This window comes from Kogia breviceps, chromosome 13 (genome assembly GCF_026419965.1).
Source record: "Kogia breviceps isolate mKogBre1 chromosome 13, mKogBre1 haplotype 1, whole genome shotgun sequence".
Classification (NCBI taxonomy): domain Eukaryota; kingdom Metazoa; phylum Chordata; class Mammalia; order Artiodactyla; family Physeteridae; genus Kogia; species Kogia breviceps.
This window is the reverse complement of record NC_081322.1, coordinates 65,101,172-65,120,410: the sequence shown is the minus strand read 5'-3', so window position 1 is coordinate 65,120,410 and position 19,239 is coordinate 65,101,172. Positions and strand designations below refer to the sequence as shown.

The 19,239-nt window shown below is 40.4% G+C and overlaps 1 protein-coding gene across 20 annotated transcripts in view; it reads left to right on the top strand.

Moving 5' to 3' along the window:
* Positions 1 to 19,239, top strand: part of MAP7 (microtubule associated protein 7) — a 164,839-nt gene that overhangs the window by 107,550 nt on the left and 38,050 nt on the right. For all 20 annotated transcript variants that reach the window (XM_059083208.2, XM_067010880.1, XM_059083206.2 and 17 more), the window contains one exon: positions 5,003 to 5,080. In XM_059083208.2, coding sequence (XP_058939191.1) covers positions 5,003 to 5,080 — 78 coding nt within the window. The remainder of the gene's footprint in view (positions 1 to 5,002; positions 5,081 to 19,239) is intronic.

Sequence of the window (19,239 nt, the reverse complement as noted above, 5' to 3'; positions counted from 1 at the left end):
CGATTTTTGCAGAATAGTCCAGGTTTACACTCGTCGCCACAGACTCTTACCAGCACGCCCTTTCACTCTGAAAAGTGCCCTCTACTTTGCAGTCATCACAGGTAGGAGCTTGGATGCAGAGAGTAGCTGCCAGTTTACCGCCACCAAAATCCCATTTCTCTTATTCTTCTTCTCCACCTGAGAATAAGTAACTCAGTTCTATTCTAACAATGTTAGATCTGTTGGGAAACAATGTGAAATGTTCGTGATGCCAGATCATTTTCTATACCTTCATTTTGTTCCAGAGAAAAGTGATATGAGGGTAGAAATGAAAGGGAGACAAAAATTACAGACAATTCACTATTTGCTTGCAATTATTCAATTGTATTTTTTCTTTCTGAAATCCTACCTTTAAAGATCATTTTTATCAATTTTTAGTTATTAAATCCTAAAATTGTAATTGCTAGTATTCACATTTTTAAAAGTCTGTTGTCAAATACAAGATTGGTATGAGTTTGCCCCAGTAGTGAAGGTTGATGGAAGTGTACTGGCTCTGAAAGTTAGCTAAAGCTGTTGGCTCATTTGTTGATTCATTCTCTCTTTTTTTTTTTTTTTGGCCGTGCCCTTGGCATGTGGGGTTCTTAGTTCCCTGACCAGGGGTTGAACCCACGCCCACTGCATTGGAAGCACAGAGTCTTAACCACTGGACCGCCAGGGAAGTCCCCTCATTCATTCATTTAATAAGGACTTATCGAATGCCTTCCTTCCTGTCAGGTATAGTCCTAGGCATGGGGAACATAACAATGAACAAAACTGAGCAGGCTCTGCTCTTCCCTACCTGCATTCACAGCCACCTTCCATCTGTCACAGAGTGTTTATTAACATTCTAGTATCAAAGTGGCTTTTTCTTAATGTGACCAGAAGGACAGAAACAGAATTCAAACTAAATACCTTTTTCACTCTACAGTATTTTCTATTGCCAGGTCCCCAAGCCAACCAAAATTGTCTAGCATATCATAGTCAGTACACAACTTATACTTTAGAAACGTGTTGCATTTGTTCTTAACTTCCTCAAATCTAATTCTAAATAAATACTGATTGAGATCAGTACTGAAGTGATAAAGGTAACCAGTGGGAAATATCCAACTCTTAAGCATTGCCCTTATTTGTGGTTTTTATTGATATATCTGCATAGAACTGTATACAACCTGCTGTTGTATACAGATGTTACCAGACAAGATACAGTTTGTGAAGAGTATAATTTTCATATGAAATTATAGCATAGAAATCAGAGGTAAACTGTGCCCCCTCTTGCCTTGCTCTTTTCCAACTATGCATCTAAAAGGCAAGCAAGCATTCCATTGCATAATTGAGTGTTGCCTCATGACTGCAGGAACACCAGTTATTGACTTAGAGTTTTCAGGGTTGGTTTGGATGGAAGAAGGTAGATGAGGATGAGTGTGTGTGTCCCATTCGTTGTTATTAAAACCTTCTTTTCAAAATTTTGTGTGAAATTTGGCAAGTACTTGAAAGTAAGCTAGAAATGTCACAAACTCCATATTCCATGGACAAAATTTGACTTTATAGACTCTGTTTTACAGACTTTCTATCCTGTGCTTATGTGGCTTTTATAAATAAAGTTGATTTTCAAGTTTCATAATAAAATCAAAGTTTTGGGCTTCCCTGGTGGCGCAGTGGTTGAGAGTCCGCCTGCCGATGCAGGGGATACGGGTTCGTGCCCCGGTCCGGGAAGGTCCTACATGCCGCGGAGCGGCTGGGCCCGTGAGCCATGGCCGCTGAGCCTGCGCGTCCGGAGCCTGTGCTCCGCAGCGGGAGAGGCCACAACAGTGAGAGGCCCGCGTACCGCAAAATAAAATAAAATAAAATAAAAAATAAAATCAAAGTTTTCATGAGGGAGTAAAACCTCATTATTTAAGGACTTTTTTAAAGCAATAAGTCATTGTTGGAAGTCTTTCTTCTAACTTCATTTTGGCTTTTGTTCTCAGTTCGTTTTTTCTTCAAAATACCATTTTGCTATGGCTGTCATTTCCAAAAACAAATGACAGCGGAACTCCCCTGTCTGTGATCCTTAACAAAGTGCCTGAGGGGAGTCCACATGCCCCTCTTCTAGTGTCAGAGGAAAACCTTTTGGGACCAGAGGCCACATTTTACTACATTAAAAAATATTTGAGACCTCATAAATGATTAGTAAATCTGGGAAATAATTATCATAATGAGTATGAGCTAGTGAGGGGTTCATATTATGAATTTTTTTTTTCTTTTCTTGTTTTTTTACGGTACGCGGGCCTCTCACTGTTGTGGCCTCTCCCATTGCGGAGCACAGGCTCCGGACGCGTAGGCTCAGCGGCCATGGCTCACGGGCCCAGCCACTCCTCGGCATGTGGGATCTTCCCGGACCAGGGCATGAACCCGTGTCCCCTGCATCGGCAGGCGGACTCTCAACCACTGCGCCACCAGGGAAGCCCATATTATGAATTTTTTTAAAAAGCATACCTTAAAGCAAATGAAAACCATAAAATATCATTGCCTGGTCCTGTCCATCATGCACACTGCCAGGTTTATGCAGCTCCTAATGTGCTTTTAGACAGTTTTTATTTCCCTTAAATGTACAAATTCTGTGACGTTTAAGATGCATTTGGGATGCAAGTCCTTTAAGTCTGTTGATGAAGCTCTGCCAGTTGTCTCTAAAGTATTATATCAGTAGGTTTCTATTTTTAATAAGAGATCTTAAAATTGTGATGTTAATTAAGTAGCAGGGAAAATAAAGCTGATTTTAAGTGTAATTATCGTCATCATCATCATCATCATTATTATTATTACTAGGCTTTTCATTTTACTTAGTAACAGGCAGAGTGAGTGTATTCATGTGGCCCTCTGCTGGAAACCTCTCGGTGGCATCTCACTCAGAGCATAATCCAGAGTGTTCACCAGGCCCCCAGGTCTCTGGCCCTATCACTTACTGATCTCACTCTGCTCCAGTGGCTCAGATCTTCATATCATTTCTTGAACACCTTAGGTACTCGTAACCTCAGGGCCTTTGCACTTGCTTTTCCTCTCTTGGAATATCTGCACGGGTAGGTCCCTTACTTCCATGAGGTTTTTACACATAAAAGCTACCATCACAATTAGACTTCCCTTGCTTGGCACCTATCCAAAATGTCAGACCTCCCCTTCCTGCCATTTCACAATCCCCTTGACTGCTTTGCTATCTCCTTAGCATTTATTGCAGTCTAACATTTTATATATTGCCACTCTTTTCACTCTCTATATTTTACTTATTTATTCTATAAATTTTCCCTAAGCAAACCCCTTTTGGGCAAAGATTTCTGTCTTTTTTGTTAATAGCTCTCTTTTCAGCACATACAACACTGTCTGGTGCACAGTAGATATTCAGTGTGTTCAGCAAATGAATGAATTTATTGAGATTTATCAAGTGCTAGGCACTGTGCTAACGCTGTTACAAGCATTATTTTATTTAATCCTTACAATGATGTGAGACAGATAGGTTTTATTTTATCCTCATAGGCAATAAATGAAAAACCCATGAACCCCATATCATAGCTTAAGACTTAGAGAGCTGGGTGAGTAATTCAGCCAAATCTCACAGCAAGTGAGTGACAGAACCGGAAGTGATCTCATGCCTGTCTGACTCCAGAGCTGGGCTGTTCACATGTATCTGGTGAACATCTATTTAGTATAATAAATTCACTTAGGATTCTATGTGTTGTTAAGGAACAGGCTTTTTAAAGCATGAAAACAATAGAGGTTCGGTAGCTTAGGAACACAAAACCTCATATATATTGTTTGATAAAAATAAGCCAAAGGCACAGTTATGTTTTACACAAATTTGGGGGGGGGGCTGTGTGTCTTTTTGTTTACTTTATTTTTTGAGTTTTATTGAGATATAAGTGACATACAGTATCAATTAAACTGTGTAAGTTTAAGGTGTACAGCATAATGACTTATGTTGCGATGTGTTTATCCCAATGTGTTTAGTTAACATCCATCATCTTATACAAAAAAAAAAAAAAAGAAAGAAAAGGGTTTTTTCCTTGTGATGAGAACTCTTAGAATCTAACCTTTTATGTAATATTTTAAAATAGAAGATAGGGCTTCCCTGGTGGCGCAGTGGTTGAGAATCTGCCTGCCGATGCAGGGGATACGGGTTCATGCTCCGGTCCGGGAAGATCCCACATGCCGCGGAGCGGCTGGGCCCGTGAGCCATGGCCGCTGAGCCTGCGCGTCCGGAGCCTGTGCTCCGCAACGGGAGAGGCCACAACAGTGAGAGGCCCGCGTACCGCAAAAAAATAAATAAATAAAATTTAAATTTAAATTTAAGATAAATAAAATAAAAAAATAAAACAGAGATAGTGGTACCAGCCTCATAGGGTGAGGATTAAATGAGTTGATACATGTAACATACATAGATAAGTGCCCGACAACAGCATCAGCATGAAGTGTTCTAATTATTGTGGTCCTCATTATTAAGGATTGGTACTGCATCACTGAAACTGTGGACGTGCCCTGGCATGCTAAATTTCTCCCTTAAGCAAATTTTTATTTATAATTGTAAGTCTCCGTAATGAGAATACAAATGTAATGCTGATTTAGACTGTAGCTGTGATCACAGGGCCATTGGCTTGGCTCAGGGATGGGAAGCATCATCAAAGCCCAGTCGTGCTTTCCACCTGTCAAAAACATGCCCAAAACCTTCCAGTAGTAGACTGCTACACACTGCCCTGTGAGAGGCCCGCGTTCCACAAAAAAAAATTAAAAAAAAATAAAAAATAAAATAGAAGATAATACTTGGAAATTCTCAGGAAAATTATAAATAAAGTGTATCACTGAAAGTATAGTTACATGTACTAATTGTTGTAATGTTACTATATGTAAGATGTAGTAATATTTCATTCATCAGATTTACTGGACCAAAAGATACTTATCAGTGTATATCGTTTCTTAAGATCTGCCCCTCTTGTCATGTTTTCTTTCTCCTTTTCAGACCCTCCACCAGTGCTGCGCGTGGATGACCGGCAGCGGCTGGCAAGGGAGCGGCGTGTGGAGCGAGAGAAGCAGCTAGGTATCCCCCGCCTCGCTTGACCTTTCAAGGACACCGTTGTTGAAGTGTTACTTTTTTTCCCCTCCAGCATGCTGGACAAACAGACATCACTGTAACAGGCATGCTTTCTCACATGCCTTTATGAGGAGTTTTGCAGATGGATTGGGAAACAGAATTTAGTATGTGTATATAAACATAGAACTAAATGTTAAGCAACAGTGAAGTCCGGCCCAGGATTAGGGACAGTTTCATTTCTTGTATCGTAATGACAGTTTCATGTGGCACCGGAGGGCATGTATGTATGAGAGGCATGATGGCTCAGCTTACATTTTACGACTTAAAAAATACCAGGAGAGTCAGCCTGTGGTTCTTTTTATGTGAACGGTCATGAGACTGTGCACTGCTAGGGCACTCACTGCTTTCCACGTTAAAATAATGCTGCTGTTGAATTTATAGACTGACCAGGAAAAACACAAGACCTGTGCTGAGGGGTCTGATTTTTCTTTTGTTATCTAAGGCCCTTGCAAAAGGTTAGCAGCTGCAGCATTTGCCACATAATCACCTAGAGAGCTGGGTCACAGGTCTGGCTTACCAGGAAGCCAAGATCCGAGCACTCAGCAGTCCTTGTCTTCCAGAACATCGAGCAAGGATATTGGTGCCAACTCCTCCTTTATTTTAATGTCCATTTATGCGAAGTTGCTAAAACAGGATACTCTTTATGTGCCTTGGAAAGATGAAATGTCTAGTCAGTGTGTCTCATTGTTTCCAGAGCGTCTGGATATTTTAAAACCAGAGCTGAGTTAGGTTGCCACAATCTTTCCAGTGGATGACCTATAACTTTTCTGAAGTTCTACCGCATTTCGTAAAAGTTAATGTTTCAGTTGGAAAACCCAGCCCCATATCCCATCTCTGATTATTTGTATTCAAGGATCCAAATTTGTGAAATTCACTGGAAGCTGGTTTTCAAAAGTCTGTTGACATTGTTTACATTCTTTGAACACAGGCCTCTTTCCCTCCCTTGCCATCATGGTCATGTGAGGTCATTTCTTTTGCTGCCAAGGTTTTTTCAACACAAATTTCAATGACTTACTGGAAGTAAGCAAGCTGCGTGTTTCTGTGTTTAGAGTTTGCACCCAGGCTTGAAGTTCCCTGCCTCTGTCAGGTCTCCCTCGGGCTGGTAGGTTCTTGGAGAACAGGGCTGCCTGTGGCCCTGAGGGGGTCCCTCTTTGCTTGGAGTTCTGTGCAGTCTGGAGATCTTTCTTCTGTGAACCGTGCCCACTGCTCCCCAGTAAAGGCCAGTCAGACAAGTGGATCAGAACTGAGAGGGAAAGGCAGAGCTACTAAAGCAGGAAGAGATTCCAGGTGATTGTAAGTATTTACACTCTGGTTTTGGATCCATCCAAGCAAAGATAAGCACTTGTGTCCTCTCCCCCCACCCCATCCCTGTTGGGTTAGGTTTCCCACTGTTAAATGTCTCCTTAGTACTGCAGTGCGGATTCATGTCTACCTGAGTAAAAGTAGCTCCATAGGGTCAGGAGACTACTCCTTTATCATTTAAATCCCATCATGAATTAGCTTCTACGCCTTAACTCGTACTTTTCCATTTGGGTTTCTTTGTCTTTCAAATCCAGGCGTTATCAGTTTATTTTGTAGAAAGCATAAATATGCTAGTCACACAAAAATCATTTCACTTCTTATTCTATAAAGTTGTATAGCTCTGAGCCTGCAGATTCTCCCTACAAGTTGCCTGACTTTATCTGTTGTGTGGCTGGCTTTCTTCTTAATATGTGGCCCCATTTTAATTCATATCGATGATATAGAACATGGCTTATTAGTTTATATAGTTAAAAACTCTATTTGCTAGGTATTGTGTTAAGAAGATGAATAAAGGTTGAGGCACAGCCCTCCAGGGCTAGCTACAGTCTAGTGGTGGGGAGGCGGGAGCAGATAAACACACAGCAATTCTAATAGAGGGTGGTATTGAATGGGTGTGCACACGGGGCATCGAGAACCCCACAGAAGGACCTAACCCAGCCTGAGGATGTCAGGGGCCACCTGAACGTCCAACTAGAGTCTGAAGAGGAGTCATCCAGGGAGCTAGAAGAGGTGGGGACTGTAGAGCACTGACGCAAGACAGGTGGCAAAAGGGCATCTGGTAACAGACCCAACCTGCTTATCAGATTCTTATATGGGTCAAAGTAACGTTCAGATTATTGTATTATCCTGTGGTCACAGCTTTACTTTGTTGGTGAGCTAGCGTATCATAGACGTGGTTTTTCTTTCTTCTTACCCCTACCATATTGAATACCATAGTTTTGCCTTTTTTTTTTTTTTTTTTTTTGACCCCACCACTCAGTTTGTGTGATCTTAGTTCCCCTGACCAGGGATTGAACCTGGGCCCTCGGCAGTGAGAGGAGTCCTAAACACTGGACCGCCAGGGAGTTTCCAGTTTTCCTTAATTTTGATCTTATCTCTTTTGTTGTTGTTGACAGTCATAATTTTAATGAAATACATTTTTATCTATCATATTTCTATTTTATTTTACTCATTTTTATATTTTTCTGCATTATTTGCATTTTCTTTTAAAATTTCTTTTAAATTTTGGCCTATTCTTTTACACTTAAGCTGTCAGAGTGGAAACTAATCTTCATAAATACACAAATAAACATACATGCACACGTACATTTGTAAGAGTCATCTAAAATCTAGCATCTAATTTAAGCTGTGCCTTAGAATACATAAGGGTAATTTCTAAAAAAGTTTTAGTTCTAAAAGAAAAAGTGCCACTGATAAACTACCCATAAATACAAACTGTGCTTTGCAGAAGCTATGATGGGAGTAGAATAGTTAAAAAAAAAAAAAAAAAAAAAAAAAGGTGGGAGGGTTGGGGAAGGGCTGTCACTTAATAGCAGGTCCTTGGGGTGTGCTTTTTGAAAACACGAAAGCAGTTGATAATATCAACTATTACCAAACTTTCAAACTTTAAAGCTTTCCAAGTTAGAAAAAAGAAAATTCCAGTTAATTCCAACAAAGCAAAGTTTAAAGTTATTGGCCAGTGATATTGATGATTCACTGTTGGATGTAGGTTGAAATTAACATTGAAATCATTAAAGATTTTTTTTTTTTTGTAATCCACATTTTTAAAAAGCAAGTTCAAAAGAGGGAGAATAAAGGTCTTTGTTTCGGGTTGCATGTCATATTTGTATTTTTTGCAAACAGGGAGGATCTATTAATAACTTTCTGTAGGATAAATTTCTGAGTCATGCTTTAATGCTTTATGGTAGGATTATGTCATGTGGCCTGCTCTTTCCACATTATCCTTCAATTTATCACATAAAATCAGGCATTGGGCTTCCCTGGTGGCGCAGTGGTTGAGAATCCGCCTGCCGATGCAGGAGACACGGGTTCGTGCCCTGGTCCGGGAAGATCCCACATGCCGCGGAGCAACTAAGCCCGTGAGCCATGGCCGCTGGGCCTGCGCGTCCGGAGCCTGTGCTCCGCAACGGGAGAGGCCACAACAGTGAGAGGCCCGCATACCGCAAAAAAAAAAAAAAAAAAAAAAAAATCAGGCATAATTCTTCAAGTACCGGACTGTTCTATTTGTTTGGTTGAGCATATGCACTCTGAAAGCTTTTATTTTTTTAAAAGGTTTTCCCATGAAGAAATCTCCTCAACCGCTCTATTTCATCTGATTCTATTCAGGCCAGGCCATCCCTTCAAACTTCTCTCTCTTGACTTCTGCATCTTTTTTTTACCATCTCTCTTCTAAGCTTTAAGTTTGGTTTTCTTCCCAGGGTAAGTGGGAGAAGTGTATTTGTAACTGTACAAAAAAGGAGGGTTGTGTCATGGTTTCAACCCTCCTTGTTTGATAATATGGGTTTCACATTTCCAACTCACTCATAAGGCAGTAGATGCTTTCCTGTCATCTGAAACTCAACCTCTATACCAGCGGTCCCCAACCTTTTTGGCACCAGGGACCGGTTTCGTAGAAGACAATGTTTTTCCATGGCGGTGCGGTGGTTGGCTGGCTCAGGCAGTAACGCGAGCGATGGGGAGCAGCAGGGGAAGCTTTGCTCGCTTGCCCACCCCTCACCTACTGCCGTCCGGCCCGCTTCCTAACAGGCCTCGGACCGCTACCGGTCCGTGGCCCGCAGGTTGGGGACCCCTGCTCTATACAACTACATTGCCCATCAGCTTTCACTCCAGAACACTCCTCTGAGGAATTTCTGTGTCTCGGTCCATTGCACCAGCGTCCCCCCTGCCCCGCCCAATTATCTTTCCGCTATTTTTTTTTTTTTTTTTTTTTTGTGGTATGCGGGCCTCTCACTGCCATGGCCTCTCCCGTTGCGGAGCACAGGCTCCGGACGCACAGGCTCAGCGGCCACGGCCCACGGGCCCAGCCGCTCCGCGGCATGCGGGATCCTCCCGGACCAGGGCACGAACCCGTGTCTCCCGCATCGGCAGGCGGACTCCCAACCACTGCGCCACCAGGGAAGCCCTCTTTCCGTTATTTTTGATGCTTTCTCCTGCTGCTGGAGGCACTGGCATCTTTCTAAGCCTTAACTACCGCATCTTTTACAGAATGAAACGTGGTGGTCCAGGGCTGTGCACTGCCTAGTCTCCACTCGGACCTGTTGAGCCACTTGGAGGTACCAGTGGTCAGTCTGGACTCAGCCTACTCCCCTAGCTGGGGCTTCAGCTACCTCTAGCCTGGTTTTGTAGGTGGAATTTGCCACACTCACTGTCCCTGAATCCATTTAGTCACAAGACCAGCAGGCCTCTGTCTTCAACATAGGTCTCAGATCCATGCCTTTAAATTTGCTGCCTCTGCTCGCATCGAAGTTCAGACCTTAGTAAATTTAGATTTTAGTTACCCAAAACTGTCTCATAGATGTACTTCATTCGTCCAGCTCGGTCACGGTTCGTTCCAGTCCTTCTTTTTGATGCCTTCCTGGTTTTTATGATCTTTTCCCTTTTGGAAACTCTCATTTTCTTACTCTATATCTTGCATAACTATCATACTTTAGCTCACATTCTAGTGCTACTTTATATGCTACTGAACTTTTTCTATTTGGACTTTAGAGAACTTTCTGGTTGTGTATATTTTAAGCTTTTAAAGGGTATGGCCATGGTTTTCTAATTCTTTTTATCCCAATATACAGCGCTAAATATAAAACAGACACATAATAAATATTTGCTGATTTTCCTGATTTTACTCAAGCCTTTAATTATGTATTAATATTAATATTATTCATTAATAATAATAATGTTTATTGAGCACTAACTATGGGCCAAGCATTGTTCTAAGCACTTCACTCTGTATTATCACATTTAGGTGCAAATTAACACAATGGTTGTACTTTTTGTTGTGTGGACCTGCCATAGTTGCTGATGGTAAGGTATTTTATGGACTGTCATTTATTTTATTTTAAAAGTGCATTGTGATAATTTAGCTCAAGGGAGGAACTGAATCTTAAAAAATGGGATAGTTAATAGACCCTTTTTTCTTTCTGCCATATCAACTATTTAAGCATATTTTTAATATGTACAGGGTCATCAAGATCAATGTTTACATTCTTCAACAAGTGGTGATTCTGTTAAGTAGAGAGTGGTCCCTATGCTTCAGATGCAGGTGGTAGATTTTCCGAAGTTTCATAGCTGGGCGCATACCCAGCTCTCATGAGGAGGAAGAGCTATTCTGCTTCCTCGTGCACAAGCGAGGTACATGGGTGCTGTACTCACTGTCCATTTGACACAGAACCAGAGGGTAAATGTAAGTATTGGAGCAGGTTCTGCTATCTTTTTGAGAACATTTTGTGGCATTGACCATTTGTTAGCCTTGGAGTCCATTAAGAGTCTGTAAGAACTTGGAATAGATCCTGGTTACTAATTTCTCTTCAAAAACATCTACAAGAATCAAAGCATGTAGAATTTATGCAATAGTGTAAGTTTTTGACTTTAGTTTCAAGTAATGCTAACTACCACCACCACCTTTTTTTTACAGCTATTTCCTGCTGTTTTAATTCACATATTCATTCACCTAATATTTGATGTGTGGTCACTATTGAGCCAGGAACCTTGGGGCTCTTAAAGTGAAAGTCAATTTTCTAACCTCCTGGAACTTAACATTGCTATGCACTCCACCTGGAATGTTTGTCCTGAGAGATGCATGTAGCTCATTCTCTCTCCTCCTTCAGATATTGTTTAAATGCCATCTCTTCAGTGAGGCCTTCCTTGGCCATCTTACTCAAATTTTCAGCTTCCCCAAACTAGTACTCTATTTTTCTCCACGTCACTGTCAGTATCTAAGCATGTATATATTTTATTTGTTTATCGTCTGTCTGCTTTCACTGGAATATAAGCTTAATAAAAGAAAAGGCTTGTGTCATTTTTAAATTTCTATAGCCTAGTACCTAGAATAGTGCCTGGCACATAGTCGATGTCTAACAATTGTTGGTAGAATGGTAAATGAATAGTAAATCTGTATGTTTCAATATAAGTAGAAGTGAATGCAGCAGGTATACTGCAAATTAGTTAGACATTACCAAATTATCAGGTAATACCCACCCTTATAATAGTCCACTCAAACAAGTCTGAAATTCTTGTTCTTAAGCATTTTCTCAGTTAGACGAACGAGGATACAAAGGTAATCTATAGAATAGTTGTGCCTTAAAACTGCTTGGTCTTCATATATGTTATGAAACTAATAGTCCTACAATATGTTGACAAATTCAAAGGAATATCTAAGGAATATTTAGCAGACAAATAGTCTTCTGTGTTTAGGAAGATAAAAGGTTTCCCTTTTAGAAGGTGATACAGATTATAGTTTGAAGTATTGATGGAGATGGAGTTCACATTCCCAGCTGGGGGCTTTCTGAGAGTCTGAGAGTCTGAGACTCATGGAAGTTTATCAGAGAATTGTATGATTGACTCATAGCTCATGAAGAAAAAATAAGCTTAATCAAATCTCTCATTCAATTCATTCATATTGGGTTTTATAGCTAAGTTCAAAGCTGTACAGGAGATCTATCATAATGTATTATATTAGAAATAACAATAAGATAATATGAAAAGGATTTTGACCTTCAATTAAATTATTTTTGCATTGTTTCTCAGATAATTTCACCAAACTTCCTTGCCCTTCCAGTCACAGCTTTTCTGCTTTGCTTCCCTCCCCACCCTTCTTACTCAGTGTGTGTTGTCACCTCGGGCAGCAGTATTAATAAGAGTGAAGTCAAGAGATAAATGATCATTTCAACCTGGCTTAGAATGTTCATCTGAAAAATGTTGATAGAGAGGTTAGAATTAATTAGTAAACAACCAGTGATGCCGTTCTCTGATTAGCATCATAAGTGAAACTGTCCCTGGTTTTACATTTCATATTATTATCATTGATAGACAGTCATTGGTTTTAATAAGACTATCCACACACCAAAAAAACAAAACCAAAACAGACTTTGGGAAAGTCTTTCTAATCCAAAATTTTACTGGATAAAACTTTGACAGATCTGTGGTCAACCGTGGCATCTGCTCTCCTAAAGTTGTCACTTAATGAATAAAGTATACAAAAGCTCCCAAGGCCTCCAGGCAGGTTATGAACAGCCAAAGGATCTGAGTACATGTTAGTGGGAGGAATTCGGACAGGAGCACATACCAAAGCACTGCATCATGAGTCAGGCTCAGGACTGGAAAGAATAAATGCTTGTTGCGGGATGGATTAGATAACTCAGAGGCTGAAGCTTTGACATAAGGAGAATCATTGCGGCTAAGCAGCCATTGTTTATTTCTCCCAAGTTGACTTTGCCTTTAAAGCTGACAATTAAAAGGTCTTAAAGCCTGAAAAGTAAATGGTCTTTTAAATAGACAATGATGAAGGCCAAGAGTGACATTAGAAGATCAGGATCTTCACATTGGATGAACACCTTGTCCTGATCTAGAGGAGGAACTTCAGTCATGGGGAGGTGTTCCAAATCCTGCCTTTTAGCATAATGGTTCCTCGTTTTCTTCTAGAGTCAGACAGTCCAGAGTTTGGATTCCAGTTCCACCACTGACTAACTTTGAGACATCAGACAGGTTACTTCACTTCTCTGTGAATACGTTTAATAAAATAAGTTTAATAGCAGTGTCTAGCTCACTGGCAGCTATGAAGGTACTGCCTGTAAATCACTTGGTGTCAGCATAAAGAACTGAGCACAGTTCACCGTGATGATGGTGGTGATAAAGATGAGGATGGCAGGTCATGTGACCCCAGAGACTGACCTAGATGCCTGGGATTGGAGAAACCTAATGTTTCTGAGCTACAGGGTCGACGAAGATAGAGGGGTGTTTGTGCTTCTGGTCTAGTAGACTGGGGCTCAGTAAGACAGCCAGGGAAGAGGATGGCAACATTCTATGAGGAGTGAAAGCGGATTAGGGTCAAGGCAGTAACAAAAAGATTCCAAGGACAACCATTGCTCTGTGCGTTTTAGCAGAACTTTAGCTGAGGCTTAACCCTCCTTTAGGGCTAGCTCTGAAGATAAGAAGTCCTGGCACAGTATTGCTTTCCTATCTCCAAAGAAAGGGTCTAGATATTTCACAAGTATAAGCACCTCAGCTCTGTCTCAGCACCTCAGTCCCATTAGTCTACCTCTATGTCAAGGGAAAAAGGCAAAGTAGGAAGTCCCCTCGAGCAGGAGACACAAGTGTTGTGGGTATCTGCAGGGTCATCCTTATTACCAGGCAGCTCTCCAGTGTAATATTCAAATGAGAGGAAAGTAGAAACACAGTTTAAATGACTTGTTGAAAAGGCTTTGAATTAACACTAAGGCTCAATGTAAATCCCTTTGCTTGGAAGTCATACAATCCTTTAACTCCTTAGCTCATTTATTCATCATACTTATTTTTATCATCTGCTAAACTAGACAGTTTTATCTGGGGAAGAACTCAGTAAGAGCAGAGTAGTTACGATCTAGAGTACAGGTAGGAGTCTGAAGGAGCTACGGGAGTGACTTCGCCACCAGAGGAAGGGCCATTTGACCCAGGACTTGAAAGATGGTTGAAGTTTGCCGGGTGGAAAAAGGTGTTTTGGGCAGGGGGTAGCTTGTAAAAATGGGGAGCAATGGGGTACCAGCAGGTTTTCAAGCAGGACTGTGACATCGGGTTTGTTTGGGGGTGGGGGGGAAGATGTCTCTGAGAGCAGTATGAAGGATGGATGTGAAGAGGAGAGACTAAACACCAGGAATAAGAAGGGAATGAGGGCTTAAATACAGTAGAATCGAAAGGATGGGAAAGGAGACACAGAATTCTGATGTAAAATGTCAATTGTGGAAGTGTGGAGTTAGGTTGGAGCATCCATGAGGGTGAAATTGAGAATGACCTCGAGGGGTCTAACTTTGTAAACCATTAAGGGGGTCAGGTATCTGCTATCAGAACGTAGAAGGCAGAGCAGGTTCTGGTTTCAGGTAGGGATGAATATGCAGATACGAGTAAGGTTATGTGATGGATCTGACCAGGAAATTCAAGTGGAAATTTTAGGCAGGAAGTTGTGAATACGGAGGAAATAGTGTGTAGTAACAGAAAGTACAGGCTTTGGAATCAGAGCTGACTTAAAATTTCAACTCTACCTCTTTTAGACCATGTGATCCTGGGAGAGCTATTTATCTCCTTCGGGTGTTTTTTCTTCATTTGATTTTTACTGCCAGACAAAATGGGATTATTATTCCCACATATATTACAATTTTGTTTTCATTTGCCTGATAGCCATTTGTTCATTCATTATTTTCTTTGACACTTGGTTTTAAGTTTGTTTCTTTTAAACTATGTAACTGGGTGTTTTGTGTTTTGGCCTGGTCTAAAATTCTCAATCTTAACTAATAGGCTTAGTTTTATTCCTTTTAGCTTAGTTTCATTGCCTTTAAACTTTGTTTTTTTCCCCTTTTTATGGTAGGGGCAGGGTTGGTGGTGTAGAGGTGTAGGTGTTGGTTTGATGCAAGTACTGTTCGTTCCATGATTCCCCATATTAATGTAGAAGTTGTGCTACAATTTTCCATACCATTAGTGGTTACCTTTTCATTCCCATTTCTTCATTATTAAATAAAATTAATTAGTATTTCCTACACAGATGCTCTTATTTTTCAGTCCACAGCCCCCCTTCCCAGGCCTGATTAACCAAATTAAGCCGTTTTTGTTTTTTTTTAATTAATATTTAGCACAAAAAAACCCCAGTGTTTTCCTACCAACATAAAAATGAAATTTATTTGAATGTAAGTAATCACAATAATTATTGAGATAAAGCACAAAAATTAAATTTTTAGCCCTCAAAATCAAAACAGAAAGAAACCTAATTGTAATCCCTCATGTGTCCTCAAAGGTAAAAACAACTGAGTCATGGGAGTGAATTGAAAAAGATCTTGGAGAACATTTTGTACACACTCTCTAACTTAGAGAAGTCAAAGGGGTCAGCTAATTTTTCCAAGGTCACGCAGAATTAGCGGCAGAATCAAGATCCAAACTCAGATATTACCACTTGTCGTTTTCTGACTTTTCATGATATTACTGGCTGTTCTGGTAGCCAGTGTTACCAGTAACCTGTTCACATCCTTCCATATCCTAGCATGAACCTAAGCTGTGTGTGCTTCAGAGGTTCAGTGTTAACATTGCTCTATTCTCTGGGTGTCATCATTTTCTGTCCCTCGGATGGTAGTGGAACACGTGCCTCACCCACACTGATGTAAGCCTGCTCAGAAGGACCAGGCACTAGGTGGTCGAATGTGACCGGGACAGGAGTTGACCCAGCCCACGAGCGCACCGTCTGGTCCTCTGTCCTATCTGTGTTCTTCTGTTTAGCTGCCTTTTTTTCTGTAGCGATAAGACAGGAGTTAGTATAACGATCATAAAGATTCACTCACTATAATTATCTACATGTACGGAGTCCCTACCGTGTACCTGGCACTGCCCGAAGCACTTTATTTGTCACCGCGAGCCCACCTGGCAGCCCTGTCAGGCAGACGACGGTTCGAGGAAACGAGACCACAGAAGTCACCGCTTGCTCAGTGACACATACCGGGGGGTGGCGGGAGTCAGGGGTGGACTCAGGTTCCTTGGAAGCCGGAGCTTCTACTCTATCCTATACCCTTTCATTTCAAACTCCTTTTAGTACACGAGTCACTGTGTGTTTCTAAACAGAGTTCAGATTGATGGCGAATTTCCCCTTCGTATGGCGGTGACATACTCTGTTACAGTGTCATTCAAGTATAATCCTGGTGGCAGCAGCTCAGGGATGGGGCTGGGTTGTTAAGGTCCAGGGGCCACAGTGGGTTTTCATTTCATTTTTATGTTATGATCTCAGAGTCCAGGAGAAGATGATAACTTCACAAAAGTAAAGGTTAATGATATTCATCACAGGTCCTTTTTTGGGACATGTTATTCTTTTATAGAGCTGCCGCTATGAAATTAGTGAATGTTAATAATTTAAATACTGAATGAGTTGTATTTGTCTGTTCAGACCGCCATAACAGACTACCATAGATTGCATGGCTTAAACAACAGAACTTTATTTTCTTACAGTTCTGGAGGCTGGAAGGTTCAAGATCAAGGCTATGATAGGCTTCAGTTTCTGATGAGAGCTCCTTTCCTGGCTTTCAGGTGGCCGCTCTGTTCTCAGGTGGTCTCTCCTCTGAGCGTGAAGAGAGAGGGAGAGCAAGCTCTCTGGGTGTCTGTTTTTATAAGGACAGTAATCCTATTAGATTAGGTCCCTACTCTTACGACCTCATTTAACCGTGATTACCTCCTGAAGGCCCTATCTCCAAATACAGTCACATTGGGCATTAGGGCTTCAACATATGAATTGCAGTGGAGGGGACACAATTCAGTCCATAGCAATTGTTGATTTTTTTTCTTGTGTTCAAAAGTCTCATTTCTTAATGAGAAAATACAAAACTTTGATATTATCTATCATCCACAGGGAATATTTTAAATAACTAAGCCTCTTAGGATAAGTTAACTTTCCATTCTTATTAAAATATTGAAATATTTTACGTTATCCTTCAGTTAAAAGATTGCATGATCTGTACTTGGTAATAATCCTAGCAGTCACCAGCCTACTCTGCAGTAATAGGAAACCGTTGTTTGCCTGTTCTCTGTATGGCTGTTTAAAGACGACAGTTGTTTATAAAGGCACTGCAATAGGATCTCCACGTCCTGGTAGAAAATTAGAAGTGGAACTCAGGAGTTTGATAAAGAAATATTCTTCCTTTAAAAGATTATTTGGGATAAAACTAATTATTGTTGTAATAATATCTAGCCTTGTGATTGATAACACAATGTTAAGAGCTACCTTTAATTTTCTGAATTGGAATTATGATGACAAATCTGGCAATAATGGCTAATATTTACTGAATGCTTTCTAAGTGCAGAGGACTATTCTAACTATCTTAGATGTAATGATTCTTTTAATCCTCACAATAAACCCATGAGAAGGGGTAGCCAGAATATGTAGCCAGAATTTACCCTGACAGAAGTGAAGCATAAGGAAGTTAAGTAATTTGCCTAAGACTAGACAGTTATGGGTGAATGAGTCAAGAAGTAGTTCTCAATGAATCAGGAAGTAATTAATTAGTAAGACCCTTGGTTATGTACAAGTTGTAAAAAACACTATAGTGAGTGGGAAAAAAAGTGGGGGGGGAGTCCTTTGCTACATAGAAATCAGAGTATAAGAAATGCTAAAGTTTGTGGTAGATGTCATAAGAGCAGCAATGAGCCCTGAAGAGATGAAGCTTCTGGAGAAGACCTTAAGGGCAGTGTTCCTCCATATGCCATCAGTGGATCACTTGGGACCAGAATCACCTGGGAAGTTTGTTTAAAATGCAGATTACTGGGCCCCATCCTAGAGGAAGTGGAAATGAATTAGGGTTGGAGCCCAGCAATCTGTGTTTTCATGAAGCTACTGCCTTAAAGGATGGATCTGTTTGGATGAAAAAACGGATAGCAAGTTTCCCAGCAAGGCAACCACAGGAGCAAAGAGATGGGGGAAGTATGGTTTGTTTAGGAGGTGCAGTAAGGAGAAAGGTCTCCAGGGAGAATGAAGAGGCTGTTTTGGAGAGCAATGCAGAACAAGACCAAATAAAGATATTAAGGCCAAGTTTAGGTAGGACTTATTTCACTTAGCATAATATTCTCTAGGTCCATCCATGTTGTCACAAATGGCAAGATTTCATTATTTTTTATGGCTGAGTAATATTCCATGGCCTATGTATACCACACCTTCTTTATCCATTCATCTATTGATATGGACACTTAGGTTACTTCCATATCTTGGCTATTGTGAATAATGCTGTCTATCTGTTACTTTTAATATGTGTTCTCAGAGTATTTTTTTAATTTATTCAATCATTCAGTAAATATTTATTGAGCACATACTATGTGCTTTTTCTCTGAGTAAACTTTTAACTTGGGCCTGAGAATTTCTTTAAAACCATGGGCTTTTAACATTGGAAGGAAGGAACCTTGAAGATCAATTTCTTCATGTTTTAGGCAAGAGAAAACTGAAATCCAAATGAAATTGTTCAAGTCTCACTATGGGAAAACCCAGATCTCTGTGTACCACCCTGAGTGATGTCAGAGGACAAATTTACCATGGGTTTGTCCTCATCCTTTTCCTTCCATGAAAGTCAAGTCAGTTCAGATCCATTTCAGTAGATTTGTCTCCTGAAATGAATAGCTCTGGAAAGATTAAATGGTAGCAGAAATATAGAATCTCTAATATCAAATATTTAGAGGAAACAAAATGTTCTGAATTTATTGTTTTTCCCTTAAAAAGTAACATTTTAATTGATATACCACCGTAGTGTCCTCCAGGTTTATGTTCTATATTTTGTTTGGACACTTTTGCCAACAGTGTTAATAACTCACCTTAAAAATGTGTTTAGCTATCATGGCTGAAGGAAGCATCATATTTTTAAAAGTTTTGTGGGATTTATTTTTCCCTGAAATGAGGAAGGAGCATATATATGTAAAGAAGAAAGGAAGCATTCCATCATTGAACCATATTTTTTGAGTTGTATATTTTCATTCAACCTTTTTTTAAAGTCTTACCTAAATAGATTATGAACTCTTCAGACACAAGGTCGGCTGCTTATTTGATCCCTGACATCCTTTTACTGACTCAGTGTGATATGCCTGTGAGGCATATCTTTCATCAACTA